The sequence below is a fragment of the Clytia hemisphaerica genome, unplaced genomic scaffold (assembly GCF_902728285.1).
Source record: "Clytia hemisphaerica strain Z4C2 unplaced genomic scaffold, Clytia hemisphaerica genome assembly, whole genome shotgun sequence".
NCBI lineage: Eukaryota > Metazoa > Cnidaria > Hydrozoa > Leptothecata > Clytiidae > Clytia > Clytia hemisphaerica.
Window position 1 is genome coordinate 351049 of NW_027104628.1, and position 26072 is coordinate 377120.

General features: G+C 38.0%; 2 protein-coding genes and 2 long non-coding RNA genes across 4 annotated transcripts in view; 3 read left to right on the forward strand and 1 right to left on the reverse strand.

Annotated features, from left to right (window-relative positions):
- Positions 1-3878, forward strand: part of LOC136824724 (zinc finger ZZ-type and EF-hand domain-containing protein 1-like) — a 98714-nt gene extending 94836 nt beyond the window's left edge. The window contains exons 80-86 of the mRNA XM_067080701.1: positions 573-649; positions 957-1028; positions 1223-1339; positions 2377-2396; positions 3003-3097; positions 3342-3444; positions 3817-3878. Coding sequence (XP_066936802.1) covers positions 573-649; positions 957-1028; positions 1223-1339; positions 2377-2396; positions 3003-3097; positions 3342-3444; positions 3817-3820 — 488 coding nt within the window. The 3' untranslated portion in view covers positions 3821-3878. The remainder of the gene's footprint in view (positions 1-572; positions 650-956; positions 1029-1222; positions 1340-2376; positions 2397-3002; positions 3098-3341; positions 3445-3816) is intronic.
- Positions 3879-4412: 534 nt separating this feature from the next.
- On the reverse strand, positions 4413-10048 carry LOC136824709 (uncharacterized). The gene is made up of 2 exons (XM_067080691.1): positions 4667-10048; positions 4413-4445 (listed from the first exon to the last, which is right to left on the reverse strand). Exons 1-2 carry the CDS (start codon positions 10046-10048, stop codon positions 4413-4415), a joined length of 5415 nt encoding a protein of 1804 aa, XP_066936792.1.
- Positions 10049-21965: 11917 nt separating this feature from the next.
- On the forward strand, positions 21966-22513 carry LOC136824718 (uncharacterized). The gene is made up of 3 exons (XR_010849154.1): positions 21966-22040; positions 22308-22376; positions 22476-22513. It is a non-coding gene; the product is annotated as an uncharacterized lncRNA (long non-coding RNA).
- Positions 22514-23997: 1484 nt separating this feature from the next.
- On the forward strand, positions 23998-24909 carry LOC136824721 (uncharacterized). The gene is made up of 3 exons (XR_010849156.1): positions 23998-24064; positions 24233-24290; positions 24671-24909. It is a non-coding gene; the product is annotated as an uncharacterized lncRNA (long non-coding RNA).
- Positions 24910-26072: the final 1163 nt, after the last annotated feature.

Sequence of the window (26072 nt, forward strand, 5' to 3'; positions counted from 1 at the left end):
ACTGTTAGAACAGTCATACAGGCTAGAATTGACGTGACCCCAATATAGTGGTTTTTCATGTTTTCTTAAGTTACGTCATTTCGAATTTTTAGAGACGATCTCTGATGCAAATCGAACGTTTGCTTCTATAATAGCGGAATTTACGTAGCTTGACGGAAAGCATGAAAAACCTCTTTAAGATATAATGAGAACATGCGGGCTCCCTTTATTTAGGAACAGACATTATAAGTAAAACTGTCCCCCCCCCACTCATTAGCGAGATTATGTATCGGATATATTCTACGGCTACGGTTGCGGGGCTGCCCATGCGGGTCGTCACCAAAGGTGACATGTCGTTTTCTACTTTGCTATGTATACGGAAGAAACACCAAAACACCGTATAAGCAAAGTCGACATAATGCCGTACGTCAAATATCGAACTTGCTTTCACCCACCATTACTTGCCTTACTCGCCATTTCCCTCGCCGCTTTAGCCGTAGCCGTAGAGAATTCCAGATACATAATCTCGCTATTGAAAGTATTTTTACGGTATATATCGTAATTCATTGTAACACTTATCTGTTTGTTTTCAGGTACAAGTCTTGCATTGATTTCGCCAGTCATCCGTGGATTGTCTGAACTTTTTTTGGTCGTTGAAAACGTTGCTCAGGTATAAAAATCCTCAAGCAGAATTAAAACCAAAAGACTATAAGAAATCTGCCCTTAGAATATAATGCTCTATCATCATAAGTCAGGAGAATGAATGACAAAAATTTTCCCTGGACAATGAGTAGCGATGGTCATTACAAACAAGGGGTTCGCGATTCGAAGCCTCGCTCCTTCCAATGTTCCGTTCAGTTCATAAATTGCCGAACAAGCTGGCCTTGGATCCTGTGAAAACACTCCAAAGACTGTCATTAAGTCCTAGATTAGATGACCCTTCACGTAAAATATTGACTTTTAATATCTTTGTTTAGGACTGGGGAGTAGCTGATGATTTGGTAGCAGGGCTGGCTACTGATCAAAAACTGAAGAATTGTTTCACAAAGGTGATTTTTTTTTAAATTTAAAATAGGATTTTCATACATTGTTAGACCATTTCATTTTTTATTCAAAAGCAGATAGGGATACAATAAATTTTTTTTACCTAGTTTCTAAATCAAAAAGGAAATATCTATAAAAGCCTTGAAATGTCATGAAAATGGGAATTAACTACATAAAAGTTGTCTCTTTTACTTTTCAGATCGTGAAAAACATTGCAGCGATCGGTCTGGCGATTGGGATACCAAACAAAGCATTTGACATGATTCAAAAAGCCAAAGAGAAACCTCCATCTCCATTACCTAATGAAATTGATCAGGTAATAGACGATATCGGCTTCACATGAAAACTCAGATTTGACCCCCCCCCCGAGAATTCCCCACAATGCTTTGTGCGGAAAAAATTTCACCGTGAACTTTTTTCCGCGCAAAGCATTGTGGACAATTTTCCGAGGTTAAATCTGAGCTTTCACGTTAAGCCGATATCGTCTATTGTCGCCGCCATCAAGACAAAAGGTCCGATCTTCTTTTTTACTTTGCTGACTTAAAATTTTGAGATTTGGCCTTTTCACTTGTAGAGATAATCCTCGTCCACTACAAGGAAAGGGTCTGTCTCAAATTTTTAAGTTAGCAAAGTAATAAAAGTTTAAGTTTTCTCAGACACTAATTTTAAAATTGGACCTTTTGCCTTGATGACAGTGTTGTGTGTTTTTTATTCTTGTTAGTCAAGATGGCGTTATATTTTCTAAATATTTCTGAAATAAGCCGGCTTTCCAGAACTGTTTCACTATTTTTAGCGTCGTTCTGCATGAGATTTCCTTTCCCGCACTAAGTCTCTCCTGACTTTTCCAAAAATTTCCCTGAACTGACATAAGATCGGAAAGGGTTTCCTTCTAACGGTACGGTAAATCTTGTCTGTACTTACGAAACATCCGAAGCTCATTTCCAACTACCAAGAGTTCTGGTCTTATTCCGGTAGAAAAGTGGCAGAGGAATCTTAGTGCAGGAAAGGGAATCTTATGCGAAACGACGGTGGTAACAGATATTGGCCATGTTCTGGCTTTTTTCCGTTAGAAAAATTACTTATGGAACAAAAGGCGTCTATGTTTTGCCAAGAACCAAATTATGTACGAAAGAAGGAAATAAATCTTTAATAGCGACTGTCCAGTTCGCTTTGTCCAAGCACACTTAGTACATTTCCTTTTAAACTTTCCTAAACCTCCAGGACGTTGTCTTTATATGTATCTTTCGCCATTGTCTCAAACTTTTTGTAGGTAAACAGTTGTTGCTGATGTTATTCTTTCGTTTTTATATTCTCATGAAGTCTCTCTAATATTTGTCTTTTACATTTTTTCAGACAAAGTCATCTCAAAATAAGTAAGTATTTTTCTGTTTCCTTTGATACTGGAGTTGACTGACTGAGCTCTAGTTTAGACGGATTTAGCTCTTTTAGTCTCGCCCTGCCTATTGTAATTATGAATTAAAGTTGGCATAAAGTGGGCTGTCTAAAGTCAATGCATTGCCATCTTTGACGTCAATGCAATGACTTCTTTCAATATTTTCCAAGCAAATGATTTAACTGCCAACTTTGTGACCACTTTCTGCCTACTCTAATATTTAGAATAAGCAGGGCAGAAAGTCGGCCGTCTAAACTAGAGTTGACTGGCTGGCTGGCTGGCTGGCTGGCTGGCTGGCTGGCTGGCTGGCTGGCTGGCTGGCTGGCTGGCTGGCTGGCTGGCTGGCTGGCTGGCTGGCTGGCTGGCTGGCTGGCTGGCTGGCTGGCTGGCTGGCTGGCTGGCTGGATGGCTGGCTGGCTTGATGGCTGGATGGCTGGCTGACTCACTGGCTGACTGACTGATTAGTTGGCTCATTGGCTCACTGGCTGACTGACTGATTAGTTGGCTCATTGACTCACTGGCTGACTGACTGATTAGTTGGCTCATTGACTCATTGACTAAAAAAATACTTTCTTTACTTTAACAGGCCCGGGGAACTTCGGATAACAACCGGAGATTCCGATGCGTTGGAAAATGAGGATGAGGATGAAGACGTCGTTGATGATCATTGGATGGATGCTGGTAAGACTTCCTTCATTTAATCAATGACCCCTTTGTGGACCTACCTCAGAGCTCCTATTAATTAACCCATGTCCATTCGTTCGTCAGTCCAGCTTTTCTCGGTCGGGATTGGGTCATTAGTTTTTTCTGAGTTTTTGCAAAATGATGCAGAAATGGTGATACCCAAAATGTGACGAAGCCCGATTGCAATATTCACTTTATAGCATGTCCCTTAAGTCTATATTTACACGTCCTTCAAATGTAGGTATGAATGAAGCATGGGGTGACAGTGACGATAACAGTGATACTGATACGGACGAAGATGAGGATGATGACGACGATGACGAGGAAGATGACTCCGATGTCAAGTAAGTTTCTATACAAAAGCCTCTTATTTTAGTTTGAACAATCGAGGCTAACTTTTTTCTCTTTGTCTTCAAAAGGATGTTAGACATTGTTGGCTAATCGAGATTCAAAGATTAGAGTAACAAACTTTTTCAGGTGCAAGGCTCTATAAAAATGTCTCTGATTTTTGGTTGGGCCGTCACGGCCAACTTTTTTCTGTGTAAAAAAGCTGTTGACTCCTGTAAGCTAATCGAGCTTTGAGGTTTCGAAAAAGTGGACAGGATTATTTGGATTTTAGTTACGGCAGAAAGGCCTCTTATTTTTGTTTGTACAATTGTGACCAATAATGAACAAGATTATTCGATGTAATTTTCTGTCTTTCCTTCTGTTTATAGTTGAGCGTTTCTCATTATTTGAATCGGTTGGCGAAACAAAATGGAGGAAGTGTGACCATTACGTTAAGAAACCGGAATGGAGAAGACCTTCTGATCTAAAAGAACTACCATAGCCGTCACAAGTGTCCAAATAGGAACGGTCTCATTACTAAAGGTCGTCTACGTTCCTGATATAATGGTGTTCCATCTGACTAAATCACAGTTTGTTATTGGTGGGTGTGTTTAACTTTACCCTTTACCAGGTCTTTCGGTGACTAGTATTTTGCTCACAGATTTGTGACATGACAACATGACATTGAGCTAAACAAATAATGCACCAACTTCGACCAAAGTGACCGACAGTGAACCACAGTAATTACACCAGGCTTCAGTACTTTCGCTGCTCTTGCTAACAAATTGAAGATCTCGTTTTTTTTTTTTTATTATTTCATCATTCTGTTTCATCAATGATGAAATTAAGCCTGGTCTAGTGTTTTATAGATATTTGAGGCTCCGTCTTCTCGTATAACTAGTTACCAAGAAACGTTATTTTGAAATCAGATCAAAACTTTTGATCTTGTTGTGTTCAGACTAATAATTTGAGATAGTATAGGTCTTTATGACCGTCTCCGATGAGTCTTTCCGAGCAACTAAAATATAAATACAAAAGAGGACTGTAAAAAATAAAAGAGCGGGTCACGTGCTAATCACGTGACCCGTGACTACTTATAGTTATATAACTCATCTTTGTTCTTCACACTCCCCCAAAACAAAGGAAAATAATTGTGTCTTCGTCACTTGTGAATTTAATTTGGCTTTTGTCCTTTTGGTCTCTTTGTTCTTCAAATTCTACCGGATAGAGTTTACTTACCGGTCTTTTCAAAGTTTGTAGTTTACCGTTGGTAATAACATTTACTTCTGCAGCACGAATTTTAAAGTCTTTACTGTGAATAAGTTTCTTAACTCGACCGAGTCTCCATTGACTACGTTTCAATCGTTCATCTTTAATCAATACTACATCGCCTTTGTTTGCGTGTAAACTACTGTTCGACTTTTTACGTCTTTGATGTTCTCGTAGTTCAAGAAGGTATTCGTTTTGCCATAAAGTCCAAAAATGATCAACAAGTTCTCGAACCCGTGATAACTGTTCGGAAGGTTCGAGATTTTCGGTTTCTGAATCTGGTAATTGCACTTCATTCACAATGTTTCTACCGTACAACAGTTTGTTGGGTGTTAGAATTTCATTAACCTCGTCCGAATAAAGGTAAGTTAAGGGTCGATTGTTCAATATACATTGTATCTCTTTCAATAGAGTAACTACGTCGTTAAAGTTCAATATCGCTTTACGTAACACTTTTCGTAAGCATCGTTTGACCATCTTTACGACTCTTTCAAAAAATCCACCTGTCCACGGTGAACTCTCAATATTGAATTTCCAAATAACACCTTTACTTGTCATGAAGTCTTGTACGTCTGACGAAATGAAGTTCGTACCATTGTCTGAAATAACAGTTTTCGGACATCCAAAAATGTTCGTGTAACGTTTGAGTATGTTTACGCACGCTGGACCAGAGCAGTCAGTAGCTAAGTCCAAATAAACTGCTCTGGAGCTGGCACAAGTGATGATCGCTATCCATGCTTTGTAAGTCGACCCATCTGAATCGTAAATGTTTGTTACATGTACTGGGCCGGCGTAATCTATTCCAACGTGTGAAAATGCGTTATCGTAAGATACTCGTTCTTTTGGCAGCGGACCTGCCTCTGGGTAATCGTAATTCTGTCCTTCATAATATCTACAAGTAGGACATTTACTCAAAATTCGTTTAATAAAGTTTCTCGGCTGCGTTATCCAATACTCTTGTCTGATGTGATTGAGGGTTTCTTTCACCCCTCGGTGCATAACGTCTTTGTGTGATTTCAAGACGACGAGTTCGGTAAATTTCGTTTTTGACAGTAAAATTGGATACTTTGAATCATACGGGAGTTCAGCATTGTCTATTCTCCCTCTACAACGAAACAAGCCATTATCATCAACAAATAAATTCAACTGTCTCTGTAAATTTGTAAAGTTATTTTTGCTTTGTAAGGAGCTTTGTGCATCCTTCAACCATAACAGCTTGGCTTCCAACATTTCTTCTCCAGTGATACCACCATTGATGCCATTGATACCATTGATACCACCATTGATTTTTGTTTTATTTGTATTATTTACTTTTTGTTTCTTGTTTCTTGCTTTTGTTCTTAGTTTCCTTATATATCTAAGGACCCAAGCGGTCACGCGGACCAACTTGGACAGAGAGGAGAACCTCTCTGTTTGGATTAAAGCACCGATGGTACTCGTTGAAACTAAATCTTCTTTTTCTTCTTTTTCTTGAATTTGTGTAACTAATAACTTTTCAGTAACAGGGTGCCTAGGAGAACTGAGACAGGTAGAGTTAGTCTCAGCCTCGGGCTTTAAATCAGCAAATAAATCATCAGGTGGCCCGTCAGGAGGACAGCTCCCGGGCTTATAATCAGAAAACTTGTCACCACACCTGAGATTAGGCCAGTATTCTTCATTCAGCTTAAGAAAATCTGGGCCGTGAAACCAAAGTTCAGAGTTAATCAAAGTTGAGGGGCTATAACCGCGAGTCCCTATATCTGCTGGATTAAGTTTAGATGGCACCAATTTCAAACTGTCAATATCAATACTGTTTCTAATACTTTCAACCCGTTCTTGTATATATTTGTCATAATCTACACTTTCGTTTTGAGCCCACGAATAAGCAGATGTAGAATCGACCCAATAAATAGTTTTTTGAACGTCGTACACCTTTTTCAAATTATTCTCCACAATAGGGCTTAATTCTGACAGAAGCAATAACCCGTTTAATTCACCTCGAGGGACGCTATTCTTTTTCGACTTTTTCACTTGAGAAGATATGATGCGGTGTCGACTTAAAATAATAGCAGTTTTGACCTCCCCGGATTTAAGCTTAAACCGGCCATAAATTGTAGCAGCAATCATATTTTCGGAGGCGTCACTGAAGCTGTGGATCTGTACATTCGTAATAGGGTCGTTGGGGTCGTCGAAGCAATAATTTCGATCAATTTCAATGGAGTCTATCTCCTTAAATTCATTCAAAATGGACTTCCACTCTTTCATGAGGTCAGGGGGTAACAGTTCATCCCACTTACATTTTGCATTACAAACTTTCTGATGCAAAATTCTCATTTTGACTGTGATTGGGCTTATCAGTCCCAAGGGATCATAAATAGAAGCAATCGAAGCTAAAAGCGACCTTCGAGTTGCATTTTGTGTAAACTTTGATCTCATTTCAGCAAAGTTAAAAATAATCTTGTCGGAATTTTTATCCCATTTAATCCCTAAAATTTTCTCTTCCCCGTTATATCGTTTGTCGTCAGGGAAACGTTCAAAAATCTTTCTCTCAAGTTCATCACTGTTTGAACGAAATTTTCTTAAATTAAATCCTCCCTTCTCAAGACACTCCTTCGCGGTGAGGTAAAGAGATTCAGCTTGTTTGATTGTTTTTGCACCACTATTGAGATCATCAACATGAAGAGCTCCTTTCAAAGTTTCTTTCAAATCATCCTCACAATGGGTTTCGATGTGTTTTTGAAGTGTCGCTTGCAATAAAAAGGGCGAGGAATTCAAACCAAAAATAACACGTGTAAATCGTAATTCAATAAGTTCATTGTTCTCAAAGTTTTCGAAGTCAAAATTTTCGGTGTCTTTGAACCAAAGAAATCTCACAAAGTTTTTATCTTCTTCAAACAATGCGATTTGCCAAAATGCTTTTTCAAGATCACCGGAAATAACGAAATTATGTGCTCTCAATTTAATCAAAACGTCCAACAGAGGAGCGGTTATTGTTGGACCAGTATACAAAACATCATTTAAAGAGGGTCCGCCCACTCGACTTTTGCAACTAGCGTCGAAAACAATACGAAGGGGTGTTGTTTGTTTATCAGTTCTTATAACCCCACGATGACTTAAATAATGGGAGGTGCCAATAGAATATTTCTCACATTCTTCAATAACTTTCAAGTTTCTTTGTTCATTTATAATTTGCTCATAATCTGCAAAAAGTTGTTTATCTTTCGAAAACTGTTCATGCAGGTGTTGTAAACGTTTTTTAGCGGTTCTGTAATTATCTCCCAAAGGTTCAGAATTTTCTTTGAAAGGAAGTGAAACATGATATCTTCCTTCCTCGAAAACAGTCGATTTTTCAAAATCTTGTAAAACAGTTATATCCTCCTCTGTTAAAGTTTTTCTCCAATCAGTATCATAAGCTTTATTTAGATCTGTAAGTTTATCCTCAGTTCGATCTGTTTGCACTGCACGCATAAAATGAGTACTAACAACGTTTGCGGTGGAGCTTTTAATCTTTCCCCCTCCTTCAACTGGACCGCTCAAAACATAACCGAGTTCTGACGATATAGCAGTAGGGCCATTTGGACTACGTATCTGTTTCTGACCAATAAAGTTCCAATAATCTGCTGAGCCGATCAACACGTCTATCTGTAACGGTAGATTGTCGGGATTCTGGTCTGCTAATTTCAAATCTTGTAAATGTTTGTATTTACTTTGGGCTAAATTGATAACTTGATCCTCTAACGGTAAACAGATGTCTGATACGAGAGCACGTACGTAAATATTCAAAGTTCCTTTTTGGTTTTTAACAGCAAAATCAACTTCATCAAGTTCAAGATTTTCCGTTTTGTTTCCGAATGACATAATGTTAACCGATTTCTTGCCCACTGTACGTAACTTTAATCGTTCTCTGGCTTCCTTGCTAATGTAACTTTGTTGACTGCCGGTGTCGAACATAAGTCTCAAATTCTCTGATTTCTTTTCATCCGTTGAGCTGACTTGGGCTCTAGCTGTTTGAAGCAAAACTGGATTGGCTGTTTTCGTATAGCTGATGTTAGCAGTTACTTTCTTGGGTTCCTTCGTCTCAGAGTCCTTACTGTCCTTATCCTCCTGAGGTTTCTCTTGATCCTGACTGGGCTGATAACAACAAATTGACGTATTGTGTCTACCTTGACATTTTTGACACTTCCAATTTTTCCTGCACTTGCCTGCTGAATGTCCAGTTTTCATACAAACAAAGCACCTAGACTCTTTCATTAAAATTGACTTTCTCACTTCGGGTTTCGTAATAATATCACAGTTTTTTGAGTAGTGATCCCGCCGACAGAATATGCATAATAAATCAGTTTTCTCTTTTCCTTTTTGATCAGAGTTACCAGAATTTCCCGAATTTTTATATCTATTTCTGTTTCCTCCCCTCCCGACGAAGAGAGATTGAGCAGTATAACCAGAATCACGCAAATTTTCTTCAGAAGAAACTTTTTCTCTAGCACACAATTCTTTTTCAAGTTCGTTCATAATGTCTGTCAATTTCCAGACATCTTCAAATTTTCTGGATAAAACGAGTTTTATATCTTGAGGGAGTTTCTCCATAATAATTGGGATAAGCATTGTCCCATAAGTTGTACTGTCGCAACCTAAAGAGTCCAAACTTCTTATCTCAGTTTCAATTTTGTCAAAAAGATTCCGCAAACCTTTAACATTTTTCGAATCAATAAACTCTAAGTCTAACAGTTTTTTGACATGAGAGCTAATAACAAGTTGTTTATTACCAAAACGTTTTTCGAGCATTTCTTTTGCAGTTTCATAATTTTGGTGAGATAACTGCAGGCCTTTCACACATCTTAGGGCCTCATCAGAGAGATAACTAATCAAATAGTTCATTTTTTCAATGGCAGATAGATCAGGATGTTTGTCTATCGCCTCCGTGAAAGATTGTTTAAAACTTTCATATTCTGTAGGTTCACCGCTGAACCCTTTAATGACGAAACGTGGCAGTTTCACCGGTACTCTTTTGCTCTCTGAATCTGTTGTAACTGAGTCACTGTCTTTTACACTAGCCTCTGGCTTTTTCTTATGTTTTGCAATAAAGTTTTTCAACACCAAAAGTTTCTTACTGTATTTCACCTCTTCTTGGTCGACACTGTTCCGATCGGCAATATAGTCAGCGTCTTCTTCAAGCATTTCTCCAATTTGTTCACTAAGGTCCAAATATTTCTTATATTTGTTTTGCAATAAAGTTTGTTTATTTTCCAAATCAATCAAAGTATCTTCATCAACAGTTTTTAAAGCAATGATCGAAGCCTCAAGCTCTTCGAAATAATTTTTCATGAAATTTAAACAGCCGGTACGTGTTCTCTTTTTAGTGGTAAGCGACATTATGTACAACTTTTTACAACGAAACTCTGGACCAAAATGTTCTTCGTGAAACTATATACATTCAATATTTACATCCAGAAAACAAAACCATGAAATCAAAACAAACCAAAACCATAAAGTAACAAGCCAAACCATAAAATAAATTTCTTATACTTTATAATTTCTCTACTTTTATTTTTTGTTTTTAATATCCGGTTCGTGTGTACCAAAATGTTCAGACTAATAATTTGAGATAGTATAGGTCTTTATGACCGTCTCCGATGAGTCTTTCCGAGCAACTAAAATATAAATACAAAAGAGGACTGTAAAAAATAAAAGAGCGGGTCACGTGCTAATCACGTGACCCGTGACTACTTATAGTTATATAACTCATCTTTGTTCTTCACATGTTGTATTGTTCTACTGATGCATTTGAGAAGATATTAAGACAATTATAGCTAGCACCTTACGTTGTTTTAACGTTCATGTAACGTTATATGGACGTTGTGGACGTTAGACAAACGTTAAAACAACGTTGTGTGCAACCTGGAACGACATTCTTACGGTTCCGTAACTTTTAGTCTTTCGAAAATTAAGAAGTTCCTAAAATTTTGTATATTTTGTTTTTCAAGTTTTGCTTTTGTACCAAACTCGGAATCACATTTCAATGAAGCCCGTAATTGACATTTATTTCCAACAAACCATATTTTCAAATTGTCGTAAAAAAGCTTTCAAGAACTTAAACCCCATACTCTTCTTTTGATAGCTTTCTTTCAAACCATGATTCAGAAAAAATAAATCGAGGGCTATGTTGTCTGGGAATTATGTAATTCATGATATTAATGACATAATGTTTTATACAGAATCACTCAAAATAGACGGGGCGTTTCACATTAATGTTATTGGTTACCATACTTACCAGAAACAATCCGAAAATTCCCTTAACAATCAAAATCACAAAAGTTCGGATAGTACTGTGGTATAGCCTTTTTGCGATTTTGACCCTTTTGATAAGGTCTTTTCGTAAAATATTTTGAGTACAACGACTATTTCGTTTTGAAACTATTGCCAAGGTGATTAAATCCCTCGAGTCTTCAAGTATTACTTTCAAGTAGAGTCAACTTCATCTGAATTCCTCTGGTAATCGAAAACTTTAGCAATATTTTGAAAACGGGGTAAGCGTTGGTCGTGACGTAATTTATGAAAAGGTCTATTGTTGAGGGAGCTTTTGGATTGTTATTGGTAAATACGGTAAATTCAAAATTAGTGGCAAACATCCGGTCTTTTCTGGATGCCTCTGTATAAAACATTACGTTCATGAGTATCACGAATATTTGGAAAAAGCTTTAAAGAACCTATCAAAAGGCATTTATAAGGCATTCTCAACGTTTAATTTATTTTTATGACAGACAATTTCATAGTATTATATTCAAATATTAATAATTAGTTAGTTTCTAATGTCATTTAGATTTTTTTCTAAAATATTATCTGCCCTTCCTCCAAGGTATACTGCGATGTTGCTCTTCAGAAAGCTCCCCTTTTTTATAAGAACAAGTGAACTGTTACTGTTCTTATAAAAGCAATGTATACTACGCGGTTAAGCGATTTCACTGGATACATCAAAAGGACAAAACAGAGGCAAAACTATCAATAACTGTTGAAAAAGTTAAGTGGGTTAATTTTCGCGAAAAAATTCTAAATTCACCAATAATTAATCCTCGCGAAATTTAATCTCTTTCTGTGCGAAATACAAATGTTTATCGTACTACAATATTGAAATCTTAAGAATTGTTTTTTATTACCCACATGACTGTCATATAACGTTCATACGTCCATAAATGACGTTCTTATAACGTTAAATGGACGTTGAGGGAACGCTACGGGCAATATCGCGGATCGTACAATGTTCCTTGTTCAACAGTATATTTTAAACATAGTATTTTTTAATTACGCATTTTCTTTCCATGGCATCTCCCATATTTGATATTTGTTTTGTTTTGTTTTGTTTTTGTATCATGATTTTGAAATATGAAGCATTTTTGCGTAACGTTATTATTGTACATTCGTTCATTGAGCACCTTATCGGGGAAAAAAATGTCGGAGTTTTATTTAGTCGGGTTTTTTTTTCGTCGGGGAAAAATTTCGTCACCTAGAGGCATTTTCGTCACCTTCCCCCGACCAAATTTTAAATTCGTCCCTTTTCCCCGACGAAATTTACAATTTAGTCACTTCCAACCAGAGGAATGTAAAGAGATGGAAAAACAGCTTCTTGAAAACAATGGAAAAACGGCTCGTCATATACCAGGTCTCTTGCCCCTAAGGGAGCTTATGTCGAGTAAATAGGTTTCTTTTGTTGTCGCTATAAAAAATCTGCATTGTAGCGTGTTGTGACAAAATTCTTTTGTTTCAAGCCTGATTATGCGCAAACTTTTAGGGCTTGTATTTTGGGTACACCTCTCCTATACGAAAAGGTACCTATATCTTTTTGCTCAGAATTTCCTAGCGATTCTACTGATATAACCGCATTATGACCGCACCATAATATGGAAAGCTAGAGCTCGAGAAAATTATAACTTCATCTTGATTTTACTCGACTTCTGACAGTTTTACAAGAACCAATTTAATATCATTGCGTTTGGAATTTCTTTTGTTATACATTGGTAAAAATATTGCTCCTTATTCTTAAAAATTGAACTAGTAATCGGCGAAAAAGGAAAAACAAACTTTAATTTTTATCGTCAAATCACGTAGAAACCGTCCGATTTGTATGGCGAGCGTCTTTTCTGGACTTTCATTTAATGACCTAATCAACGTTTTTACAATAGTATTTTCAATAGAAGTGATCGTTGAACTTTGAGTAATCAGAAAAGCTGTTTTTCCATCTCTTTACATTCCTCTGTTCCAACCAACTAAATTGTCCAAATGAAATGGTTTCCTTCACTAGCTCGAAAATAAATCTTGTAATTCGACGTTTAAAAGCACTAATTTCGGTTAATAAAGGTGTAAATAAACTTAGATTTAATTTTTGGTTGGGGTTTAAAAAATTGGGAAAAGTTTTGGTCGGGGATAAAAAAATCGGGTAAAAGTTTTGGTCGGGTGATGAAATATCGGGAAAAAAAATTCGTCGGGAGAAAATTTCGTCACCCTCTCAAAATTTTCGTCACATTCCCCCGACATTTTTTTCCCCGATAAGGTAACATCCAAGCGCGCAACTTTTTAAGTTTTCACGCTCTCAGTGCGCATTGTTTTTTTCAGAAAATAGACATGTTCGGTTATTCTATCATAACTGAAGAACTGGGTATTTTTAGAAAAAAAGTAAGGTATCCCTGAAAATTAAATTCTACTTTTGGACCATCAATCATTTTTCACTTTAGAGCAAAAAAAAAGTGGGGGAAATTAAATAAAAAGACACCGGGTACCGGCTAGTAATTTTTGACAATTTTTTTCAATTTTGCGTCTACTTTTAGTCACTTTGGCCACTTTCAGGGTGAAAATCGGAAATCTTTTTTGATTTTTTTCTGACAGGGTCCAAGATTTATCAGATACTAGACTGGAGTCGTTTATAATGCGTGTAATACTAATAATACAAATACTAATAATAATAATACGGGATTTAGCTTGTATAAACGACTGGAAGAATCCGGTGTTCCAGCCTTATAGATACAGGGGCTAGCTACGCAGAGACTTTCGTAGCGAGAAAACAATGTATCAAGCAACAACAAACTCTCAAAACGAAATCAACTCAAAATGAAAAACTTTCAATACACAAATCAACACATATTTTTTTTCTCAAGAATTATTTTGAGCAGGAAAAAATTATAATTGCAATATTGACACTTTTCTTTTGTTTGGAGTTAGTGCACAAAGGTTTCTAGACGACTAAAATTGTTCCATTCATTACTTTTTGCTTTATTTCTACTATGTATAAATTAGTCGTCTAGCTTGCTAGACTAATCAGATACCAGATATAATTCATATCTAGTAAGTATGTAAGTAAGTACGTAAGTAGATTATTTATTCGCCAAAATAAGCGAAACGAGCAACCACACTCATAGATATAATGCTAAAATAAGGAGGTGGCCGCACGCTAAAGTTACAAGATTTAAAATTAATAAGGTCTTACTATAAGATGTATCGAACCTATCTAATATACCACACAACGCTATGTTTACCCAAAGCTCGGCTGGATTGTTAACCAGTATGGGGAGGAGTTCTTTACCAGGTCGACCGGATGGTTAACCAGTATGGGGAGGAGTTCTTTACCAGGTTGGCTGGATTGTTAACCAGTATGGGGAGGAGTTCTTTACCAGGTTGGCCGGATTGTTAACCAGTATGGGGAGGAGTTCTTTACCAGGTCGGCCGGATTTTTAACCAGTATGGGGAGGAGTTCTTTACCAGGTCGGCCGGATTGTTAACCAGAATGGGGAGGAGCTCTTCAACAGGTCGACCAGATTGTTAACCAGTATGGGGAGGAGTTCTTTACCAGATCAGCCGGATTGTTAACCAGTATGGGGAGGAGTTCTTTACCAGGTCGGCCGGATTGTTAACCAGAATGGGGAGGAGCTCTTCAACAGGTCGACCAGATTGTTAACCAGTATGCTCAGGCCCTTTAAGTGGTTCTGAAACGAAAATTCTCTTTTCCCTCTTTTTTAAGATCTCTCTGGTACAGTCTAAAAAAACACCGACAGAGTTGTATGTTCAATGAAAAAAGGCCTCACGCATCAATCAACACTTTTAAAAGATTATTTAATAAACTAAATCTTATTCTTGTAAAGATTATTTTAAGAAAAAAATAAGAGAGAGAGCTAATTGGTTTATGCTCAAAAGAACGAAAGAATTGCGTCTTCCTTTTAAATTTGATTCCTGGCTTATTGCGTAAGAATCTACTTATTGTCAATCAACCATTTTTAACAAACAGGTTTACCCATTGGCCTGTACCTTCCATTTTTAGAGTATTTTCTTGGAGAAACTATTTTTTTCCTACATTCTGCGCGATACAAAGTTGAAAATTCGTGATTTTCTTTTCCCAAGGCAGTAGGGAGGAGAGCCGGCATATTGAAAGTACCTCTGTAGTGGAGGGTTTTATTGTGCAATATAGTTAAAATACAGCTTGAACTTAGAACTCAAGTGAAAATACTGAAGTTTTGGTAATTCTTTCGTGCATAGAAAAAAGACTACAAATATATCTTTCACTATTGAGGTAGTTTCGAATAGCCACCTGCTTGAACTACTCGTGTACAAAAGTTGAGGTGAAAAGATCAACGCTGTATCCCGCGGAGGCTCCATTTTATGTATTTTTAGCGATTTTCTCCACATTTCTGAAATTCTCTGTAAATTTTTCACCAGCTTGATGGGTATCATTGTAACCATATTAAAATTTTCCGTATGGGGAGGAGTTCTTTACCAGGTCGGCCGGATTGTTAACCAGTATGGAGAGGAGTTCTTTACCAGGTCGGCCGGATTGTTAACCAGTATGGGGAGGAGATCTTTACCAGGTCGGCTGGATTGTTAACCAGTATGGGGAGGAGTTCTTTACTAGGTCGGGCGGATTGTTAACCAGTATGGGGAGGAGTTCTTTACCAGGTCGGCCGGATTGTTAACCAGTATGGGGAGGAGTTCTTTACCAGGTCGGCCGGATTGTTAACCAGTATGGGGAGGAGTTCTTTACCAGGTCGGCTGGATTGTTAACCAGTATGGGGAGGAGTTCTTTACTAGGTCGGGCGGATTGTTAACCAGTATGGGGAGGAATTCTTTACCAGGTCGGCTGGATTGCTAACCAGTATGGGGAGGAGTTCTTTACCAGGTCGGCCGGATTGTTAACCAGTATGGGGAGGAGTTCTTTACCAGGTCGGTCGGATTGTTAACCAGAATGGGGAGGAGCTCTTCAACAGGTCGACCAGATTGTTAACCAATATATGGAGGAGTTCTTTACCAGATCGGCCGGATTGTTAACCAGTATGGGGAGGAGTTCTTTACCAGGTCAGCCGGATTGTTAACCAGTATGGGGAGGAGTTCTTTACCAGGTCAGCCGGATTGTTAACCAGAATGGGGAGGAGCTCTTCAACAGGTCGGCTGGATTGTTAACCATTATGGGGAGGAGTTCTTTAATAGGTCGGCCGGATTGTTAACCAGTATGGGGAGGAGTTCTTTACCAGGTCGGCCGGATTGTTAACCAGTATGGGGAGGATTTCTTACCAGGTCGGTCGGCTGGATTGTTAACCAGTATGGGGAGGAGTTCTTCACCAGGTCGGCCGGATTGTTAACCAGTATGGGGAGGAGCTCTTCAACAGGTCGACCAGATTGTTAACCAGTATGGGGAGGAGTTCTTTACCAGATCGGCCGAATTGTTAACCAGTATGGGGAGGAGTTCTTTACCAGGTCGACTGGATTGTTAACCAGAATGGGGAGGAGTTCTTTACCAGGTCGGCCGGATTGTTAACCAGTATGGGGAGGAGTTCTTTACCAGGTAGGCCGGATTGTTAACCAGAATGGAAAAGAGCTCTTCAACAGGTCGACCAGATTGTTAACCAGTATGGGAAGGAGTTCTTTACCAGGTCGACCGGATTGTTAACCAGAATGGGAAGGAGTTCTTTACCAGGTCGACCAGATTGTTAACCAGTATGGGGAGGAGTTCTTTACCAGTTCGAGCGGATTGTTAACCAGTATGTGAAGGAGTTCTTTACCAGGTCGGCTGGATTGTTAACCAGTATGGGGAGGAGTTCTTTACCAGGTCGGCCGGATTATTAACCAGTATGGGGAGGAGTTCTTTACCAGGTCGGCTGGATTGTTAACCAGTATGGGAGGAGTTCTTTACCAGGTCGGCCGGATTGTTAACCAGAATGGGGAGGAGCTCTTCAACAGGTCGACCAGATTGTTTACCAGTATGGGGAGGAGTTCTTTACCAGGTCGGCTGGATTGTTAACCAGTATGGGGAGGAGTTCTTTACCAGGTCGGCCGGATTGTTAACCAGAATGGGGAGGAGCTCTTCAACAGGTCGACCAGATTGTTAACCAGTATGAGGAAGAGTTCTTTACCAGATCGACTGGATTGTTAACCAGTATGGGGAGGAGTTCTTTACCAGGTCGGCTGGATTGTTAACCAGTATGGGGAGGAGTTCTTTACCAGGTCGGCTGGATTGTTAACCAGTATGGGAGGAGTTCTTTACCAGGTCGGCCGGATTGTTAACCAGAATGGGGAGGAGTTCTTCAACAGGTCGACCAGATTGTTTACCAGTATGGGGAGGAGTTCTTTACCAGGTCGGCTGGATTGTTAACCAGTATGGGGAGGAGTTCTTTACCAGGTCGGCCGGATTGTTAACCAGAATGGGGAGGAGCTCTTCAACAGGTCGACCAGATTGTTAACCAGTATGAGGAAGAGTTCTTTACCAGATCGGCTGGATTGTTAACCAGTATGGGGAGGAGTTCTTTACCAGGTCGGCTGGATTGTTAACCAGTATGGGGAGGAGTTCTTTACCAGGTCGGCCGGATTGTTAACCAGAATGGGGAGGAGCTCTTCAACAGGTCGACCAGATTATTAACCAGTATGGGGAGGAGTTCTTTACCAGATCGGCAGGATTGTTAACCAGTACGGGAAGGAGTTCTTTACCAGGTCGTCCGGATTGTTAACCAGTATGGGGAGGAGTTCTTTACCAGGTCGGCCGGATTGTTAACCAGTATGGGAAGGAGTTCTTTACCAGGTCGACCGGATTGTTAACCAGAATGGGAAGGAGTTCTTTACCAGGTCGACCGGATTGTTAACTAGTATGAGGAGGAGTTCTTTACCAGGTCGGCCGGATTGTTAACCAGTATGGGAAGGAGTTCTTTGCCAGGTCGGCTGGATTGTTAACCAGTATTCGGAGGAGTTCTTTACCAGGTCGGCCGGATTGTTAACCAGTATGGGAAGGAGTTCTTTACCAGGTCGACCGGATTGTTAACCAGAATGGGAAGGAGTTCTTTACCAGGTCGACCGGATTGTTAACCAGTATGGGGAGGAGTTCTTTACCAGGTCGGTCGGATTGTTAACCAGTATGGGAAAGAGTTCTTTACCAGGTCGGCTGGATTGTTAACCAGTATGGGGAGGAGTTCTTTACCAGATCGGCCGGATTGTTAACCAGTATGGGGAGGAGTTCTTTACCAGTTTTTAGTGTAAAATCTGGCCAGTAAAATTAGCTCCGGCTGAAACCTTTACCAGTTTTGAAAACTGGTTAAGAATTCAACCAGCGGCCCCTCAAACCGGACCTGATCCCACAGAGGAATACACACTTCTCCAGATAAATCAACACCATTGCAGCCTCGTTTTCAAGTGAAATAATTACTTCAAACAACATGTTATATGGTTACCCAAAAGACCGTTTTCAATTTTGATACAAAATTAGCTTGCAAACATCAATTATGTTTGACGACGTTGAAGTATCGTAGCAACAAGTCTTTGAGAACGAGGTTCGCAATTATTTTATGCATTTCGAGAAGGATGCATTTGTAAATCAATAAATGCACTTTGTAAATGTACCAAATAACAAGAATACCACTCGAAACGAATTTCTTATTAGTTGGCATAAAAAAAAACTATTTGTAGAATACTTACATTTAGCAGGCAGCATATGACCCCCTGTAACGACCGCACTGCCTGGTGGACACCCGAAAACTGCCGAAGCTCGTGAGACAATGTCGTTCCAGCGGCCTTATGGATCGCACCATCAACTAAAAAGTGATATGGTGAAGAAAATGAATCCCTGGAAAAATCTGCGTCAATCTTAGCAACATCACTTAAGGGCTCTGACCATAGTGAATTTTTCATAATTGCCGTGTTTAAAATGTGTTTTCTGACTGATGTAACCAACAAAACTATGCCATGTTATACATTTTCTGTAAGACAAACTATTCCTGAATCTGAAAATTCAAAAATTGAATTGAAAAAAATTGATGAAGAAGAAAATGAAGACTTTTGCGAGGAAGAGTATTTCAACTTTGAAGAGCTTAGTTTAGGCAAAGAAAAAAACATTTTGAAAATTTTTTCGCAGTAGGTGTATCTTTTACCGAACAATAAAAAGTTTTCCGCAAAATTTTTTTAAATGCTTCTTTGTCTCGAAATCTTCAAAATAGTGGTTTTTCATCAATTTTTCATCTGGATTTTGCTTTAAAAAACAGTCATAACTTTTGACACATCTTTTTAGAAAAATTTTCCGCAAAATTCAAAATAGTTCAATTGCGGACAGTGTAAAGAAATTTTGAAACAAAAAAGTTAATTACCCATTAAAACTAAGCACTTTTTGTAAAAGAGGGTGATGCAACATATTATTAACATCTTTTTAAAGTTCATAACGTCATTTTTGGTCAGCCCCGGTGACCCTTCAAATCTCTTTTTTCCAGCGTCTCCAGTGTTGCTTTTTATTCCGATTTATTGGTATAATTCCGATTTTGGATTATTTTCGGAAAACAAGTTATCGGAAAAACTTTGGCGCGAAAAATATTTTTTCTTCGAAGAGAAAAGAAACACATAACTTCATTAAATAAAAGATTTGCGCATAATAATAAAAGAACACTATAATTAAAAGAAGAAAGTGAAAAATGTTTTTTTTTTGTTTATTCAATAAATTGAAAGAAGCTATTGCATTGTAAATAAATAGAGAGTGTAAAAGAAAGTTTTTATGATTGGTTTTGAGGCTTTACCAAAATGAACTTAGCGTCATATTGGTAGCGTCATATTCAGATTCGTAGCGTCATATTCAGATTCGTAGCGTCATATTCACTTTCAAATCGAAAGTGCTATCAAAAAGTGTATGGGTTGCAATTATAGAACGGACGGATGCCACACCCATTGGTGACCTTTTAAAGAAAAAATTAAGTTTATGGCTATTTCCGTTCCTGAGATCGGATGCGGAACGTACTGCTTGGTGACATTTCCGAAAGTGTGGAAAAGTGGAATTCCAGTGTTCTGGCCAACTTGGATCAAACTGTATGGGTTGCAATTATAGAACGGACGGATGCCACACCCATTGGTGACCTTTTAAAGAAAAAATTAAGTTTATAGCTATTTCCGTTCCTGAGATCGGATGCGGAACGTACTGCTTGGTGACATTTCCGAAAGTGTGGAAAAGTGAAATTCCAGTGTTCTGGCCAACTTGGATCAAACTGTATGGGCTCTAATTATAGAACGGACGGATGCCACACCCATTGGTGACCTTTTAAAGAAAAAATTAAGTTTATAGCTATTTCCGTTCCTGAGATCGGATGCGGAACGTACTGCTTGGTGACATTTCCGAAAGTGTGGAAAAGTGAAATTCCAGTGTTCTGGCTAACTTGGATCAAACTGTATGGGTTCCAATTATAGAACGGACGGATGCCACACCCATTGGTGACCTTTTAAAGAAAAAATTAAGTTTATAGCTATTTCCGTTTCTGGGATCGGATGCGGAACGTACTGCTTGGTGACATTTCCGAAAGTGTGGAAAAGTGGAATTCCAGTGTTCTGGCCAACTTGGATCACACTATATGGGTTGCAATTATAGAACGGACGGATGCTACACCCATTGGTGACCTTTTAAAGAAAAAATTAAGTTTATAGCTATTTCAGTTCCTGAGATCGGATGCGGAACGTACTGCTTGGTGCTGTTGATGCTGTCAACTATGGAAAAACAGTCAATGAGGCGGTTGAAGAGATCGAAAAATCGATCAAACAATCCCGCCATATCGAAGAAGAGTTGAAAGAAACTTTGGAAGAAACAGCAGTGCACGAGAGCATCACCAACAGTTTTGAAGCTGATGAAGACAATCTTCTAGCGTCTCTCGAAGAAACAACGAAAAGCAAGAAAAATGAGAAACGTTAACCTGTAACAGAACTGTCCGGGTTCTGGGATGATGCACTATCGACTTTTTCAGTGCAAGCAACAACCAATGAAGAGATCAACAACCAATTTTACGCGCCAGGTTATTTTAACTTTATTTCTACTTACCGACTTCCGATGGCAACTCTTTGGACTGGTCTCTGCCTTGGTAATTTGACAAGATTTGGAGCCAACAACCATGAAGAGCAACAACCTTCTGCTTCGAAATCAACATTGAAAAGTAATACTACAACTGCCCAAGTTGAGGGATATTTCTCCAACCTGAAACGTCTGCAAGGCTTACATCAGCCTATCCCAGCATTTATTGAAAACACCTACATAGATCTCCAATGGCAGATGCGTCAGTTTTATGATGGTCTTTTAGAGGGCAGGTCAAAATATAATTTGGAGAGAACACCAAAGATTTCTGATGAAGATTTTCTTCCTAACAAATCTATTAGAGTTGAAGAGGGCTGGAAAAAAAGAGAGAAGCGGACCGATTTGAATGAACAGGGGTTTTACCGATCCACCAGGAGGAAGACCCTGGATTTTAAACCTAAGCCAAAATTTGAAAGAACGAAAGAAGAATCTAGAAATATCTGTGTCGTCTGCAAAGAGGAGGATAATGACTTGTTTGAATGCATCATCTGTCACAACCCTTACCATGCACATTGCGCAGGAACAGATATTGCATACGCCAGAGTTACGCCACGTTTTGTTTGCGACCGCTGTATTAAGTCCCGCTTCTTACCGTTTACTAATTACATCGGGTTCAAAAACGAAGAAGAAACAGACATCGCAGTTTTGGAGTTTCTTTGGAATTCGAAAGAAAAGGAAGAAAAAAAGTTCTGAAAAGCCATCCTTTATCTTACCAGCTTGTCCCTGCTCTGAAAGTCAAAAGGCTCTGGCATAAAGAATCCCTTCAATAATTGTTGGGTTAACACTGTATTACAAGTTATTTCTGGAAGCACTTTCTTTGACTTTCTGTCCAGCTTGTGTCAGCCAAACAATGAGATCTTCAGCCATCTTGCAACTGTCAATCAAAGATTAAAAGTATGCAATAAACCTCTTGAAGTCAACGACGGGGTACTAGCAGATTGGACCACCTCTTACTTTCAATTAGGCGCTCCCATCTCTAACGTTGAAAATGGCAAAACGATAAATTTGGAACACGTTCCACTGAAGCATACGGTTAATATGTTTAAATGATTTATTTCTTTAAACTGGATAATAAATTTCGTTGAGGTTTTCGTTTGCTTAATTTTTGAGAATATGTTCTCCTTAAATTTCATTTTAGCTCCACTCTCAACAAATGCTGGAAATAGCAACATCGCAAAAACACAGTCTACTGCGATAACGATAATTTCGGCTTAATTATATTGATTTTAGTTGTAATTTTCATGATAAAAATATTATTGAACTTTTTGAAATTTCAATATTCTCCAAATTTCATTTTAGCTCGTATTTCAACAAATGCTTATCATGACGAAGTCTCCAATTTGGAATTGCTTGCTGATGAAGCAGATGGTAATGTCGGCTTGATTATATTGATTGTAGTTGTAATTTTCATGATAAAAATATCATTGAATTTTTTCAAATTTCAATGTTCTCCAAATTTCATTTTAGCTCATATCTCAACAAATGCTTATCGTGACGAAGTCTCCAGTTTTGAATTGCTTGCTGATGAAGCAGATGGTAATTTCGGCTTAATTATATTGATTTTAGTGGTAATTTTCATAATAAAATCTTAATGAATTTTTTGAAATTTCAATGTTCTCCAAATTTCATTTTAGCTCATATCTCAACAAATGCTTATCATGACAAAATCTCCAATTTGGAATTGCTTGCTGATGAAGCAGACGGTAATTTCGGCTTAATACATGTTTTCGAACTTAGTTGCACGGATATGCCTTTTGATTTCTTAACTAGATCCAATCTTATTTTGACATTGTTTTCTTTTTAATTTATGTGGGGGAACCGACGGGCATTTCCAAGGGTATATTTTTTAAATAGCAGAAATACACTGTAGGGGTGGACTTATGATAAATGCACTGAAAGGGTCGAAGATCTAGTAAATCTAGGTAAAATTGCAAAATTTGGCCCAAAAATTCTGAATTTTTTGTGTCTAAAAGAGTTGAAAATTCGAGAAAATAATATATCGTAAGGATATGAATTTCACTAATTTTTATCTGCACTGTATGGGCACTGTATATACCGCTCGCCAAAGGTGATTGTTTCAGTAAAATGTCCGTCAGTAAAATCAAAATATGGTACGACATTTAAAAACATAGCAAATTTTAGGCTGATATAGTTTATAAGTTATGTGGTCATTATCACAATGCAGTTAATTATTCGCATAAATTTCAAAATTTAAGCTTTTGTTTGTAACCAACATTTTTTAATTTATAGACAGAGTTAAGTTGTATGACGGTTCTACAACTTCTTCTGAGTCAAGTGACAGTAAGTGTTTGATGTTTTATACAAAACATTTAAGTTACAATTTTCAGAAAAAAAAACAAATTTCGAAATTTCGACTATTAAAGTACTACTGGGGGTGAATAAATGTGTATCATTTGACCCTCTTCAATAAATAAATTTTTTGAGGGTTTTCGACATCTTTAGGAAGAAAATACAGATATCACAGCTCAAATTTATCACGTACTGTTACTTTTCAAATTTGTCAACTACCTTTCTACTTATGTGTTAGTGAAAACCCCAAAAATTGTACGTTACAAATGTGCAATTTCATTATAGATCAAGGTCCAGAGCTCGAACAAGACTTTTTAAAATTTCTTGTTGAAGACGATACAATCCTGGATTTCATCAAAGGAGACGAATCCTTAAGAAAGCAATCGGAACGATTTCAAGTTTTTAACAGCCGTTCATCGCTGATACAATTCAGGAGCTGCGCTGAAAAAGAGGCCAGCATTATTGGAATGACTATTTTAATTCACATATTCATGTCATCTTGTTCATACTAAATTTGTTATCTCAATTAAAAGTGATCCAGACGACCCCGCTAGTTTGAGAGGAACAGAGAGGCTTCGATTACCGTTTTTGAGGGGGTCCTATTTTGAAACAGTTAAATGTTTGCTTGTGCCAGAAATGTACACCTATTCATCATGAAGAGGGAGAACCTTTCACACAGAGACGCAGCCCAATATATGTATGGCAAACTTCAACTAACTGTTTTTCACATTATGCCACTTGGAAATGTACGGGTGTTTACATGTTTTTGTCTATCTTGGTTTTCATGCAAAACTTAACTTTTTATTTCATGATATTCTCGATTGGACAGGCCAACAGCTGCTTTAATTGAGTCTTCAGGAAACTTTTTTAGTAATACTCACCATAGCATATTTATTACCTTTTTGTAAATTTAGGAACAACAATATTCGACGAAGCCATATCCAAAGGTGAAGGGTACCATCACGATTCAGCGTAAGTCTTTAATCTAATTTTCAGATTTTAGCAAAGAAAGGTAAATTTCTAAACCATCCAAAATATTTTATTCGCTGGCATCTTTCATCAGTGCGAGGGATACGAATAATATTACTTCTGTATATTATCTCTTTCACTTTTTACGATACTTTAATCCTAATTTATTATAAAGAATCATAAAAATAATTAAAACACAAAAATGTATCATCAACCTATTTTCGCAGAATTTGAATATGATTTTGAGAATTTAAACAGTCTACTGTTTCTAGTTTCAGAACAATAACAATTTCAATAACAATATAAAAGGAGATTTTTCAATTTCTTATGTCTGCTGCTACATTTTTTTGCTACATCTTGTTTCAAATCTTTTTCACTTTAAGCTTCTGACGGAGATCTATTCAGTCAAAATACTGACGGGATTGTTATCAAAACTGACAGTGAGATGAACGCATAAGTCTGGTGAGTAGTTGATTTTTCAACATTTCTCAAGCTCCTAATAAATGATTACTTTGATTCAAATTTTCTAACTTTCTCGTTTTATTGGAGCTAAACCTTAGCTTAGGTTAATTCAAAGTCGAATGAAGTACATCCCACCACCGTGCCTGGGGCAGTTAGGAAACAGTGTATTTCGGCTGCCGGTTGTTCTTCCCTCGCCTATATATATTCTAGCGTCAAGCCCTCTTCAAGCTGAGCTTGTATTGATTGGGACTTCAATCTTTATTGTCAAAATCATGAACAACGACGATCAACCACCGCCTTTTCTGCCGTTATACTGTCAACTGCTAGTGCTGTACCTCACGGTTCAAACAGCATTACTCAAACCTCTGCTTCCACATCAACAGCACCAGTCTCCTCAGCAGGCGACGTGACCGATATCTTGAGAACGCTGAAATCATTAAACGACAGCCGACTTAGTGCGTTGTTGCCTACTGCTTCAAGTCATGTCCTTCCAGGTAACCATGAAACTCAAACGGATGGAAGCCCAACTCATTGTTTTGAAGCGCGTTGGGATCTTTTATTGCGGAACAATAAGAAGGTTACGTCAAATTTCTTTCTAAGAAAGCGAGGCCTCGATAGCCCAAACGTATAAATCTCAAAAGTATAACATAGCCCTCAATCGTGGTGTAACAATAAAAGTTAAAAACGTGGGTCTCCTGATCAGTGCACAGTGGATAAAATAAATTGCTTCAGAAAAATGGATGGATTTAATGAAAACATTATTGATTTTGATGATGATTTGTTCAATGAAGAAGAAGTTGATGAGCTGTTCTTCATCACTGAAAATGCAGGCAAATCCATTGATTTTGAAATTGAACTTGCACCTACAGACCACACTCAGCTGCTTGAAAATGATGCTGAGCTTTCAACCATCCCCCCTTTGACTTTCATTGATGAAAAGGATATTGATGTTTTGGATGTGCCTGCTATCAGATTTGTTCCAGAGAACTGCAATGCTGAAAAGATTGTTGACGTGTTCATTTGTAGGTGGTGTAAACAAACATTTAGAAGTAACACTGTTCTTCAAAACCATGACAAGAAGTGTTTTCAGAACCCCTCAAAAAGAACAAAACTTGGAAATAAAATTGGTATTAATTTCTTGTATATCTTCCAAAATTATATAAAGTAAATATCTACCGTAAATTGTTACGGTACTCACTAAAAAAAGCTTCAGAATATTCCATCGTGCATGCATTCTCATTGAAAGTTCCCTTTTTTGTAGAAGATTTCTCAACAAGTGACAAGTACATTTTCTCAGTTAATTTTTTTTCAAATAAATGATTA

What these genes read in the sequence shown, in the direction of transcription:
- LOC136824709 (XM_067080691.1), bottom strand. Translation starts at nt 10,048, where the DNA reads ATGTCGCTTACCACTAAAAAGAGAACACGTACCGGCTGTTTAAATTTC. An exon ending in TACAAACTTTGAAAAGACCG is followed by an intron (nt 4,446 to 4,666) that starts GTAAGTAAACTC and finishes TTTATATTTTAG; the next exon opens with TTGCTCGGAAAGACTCATCG.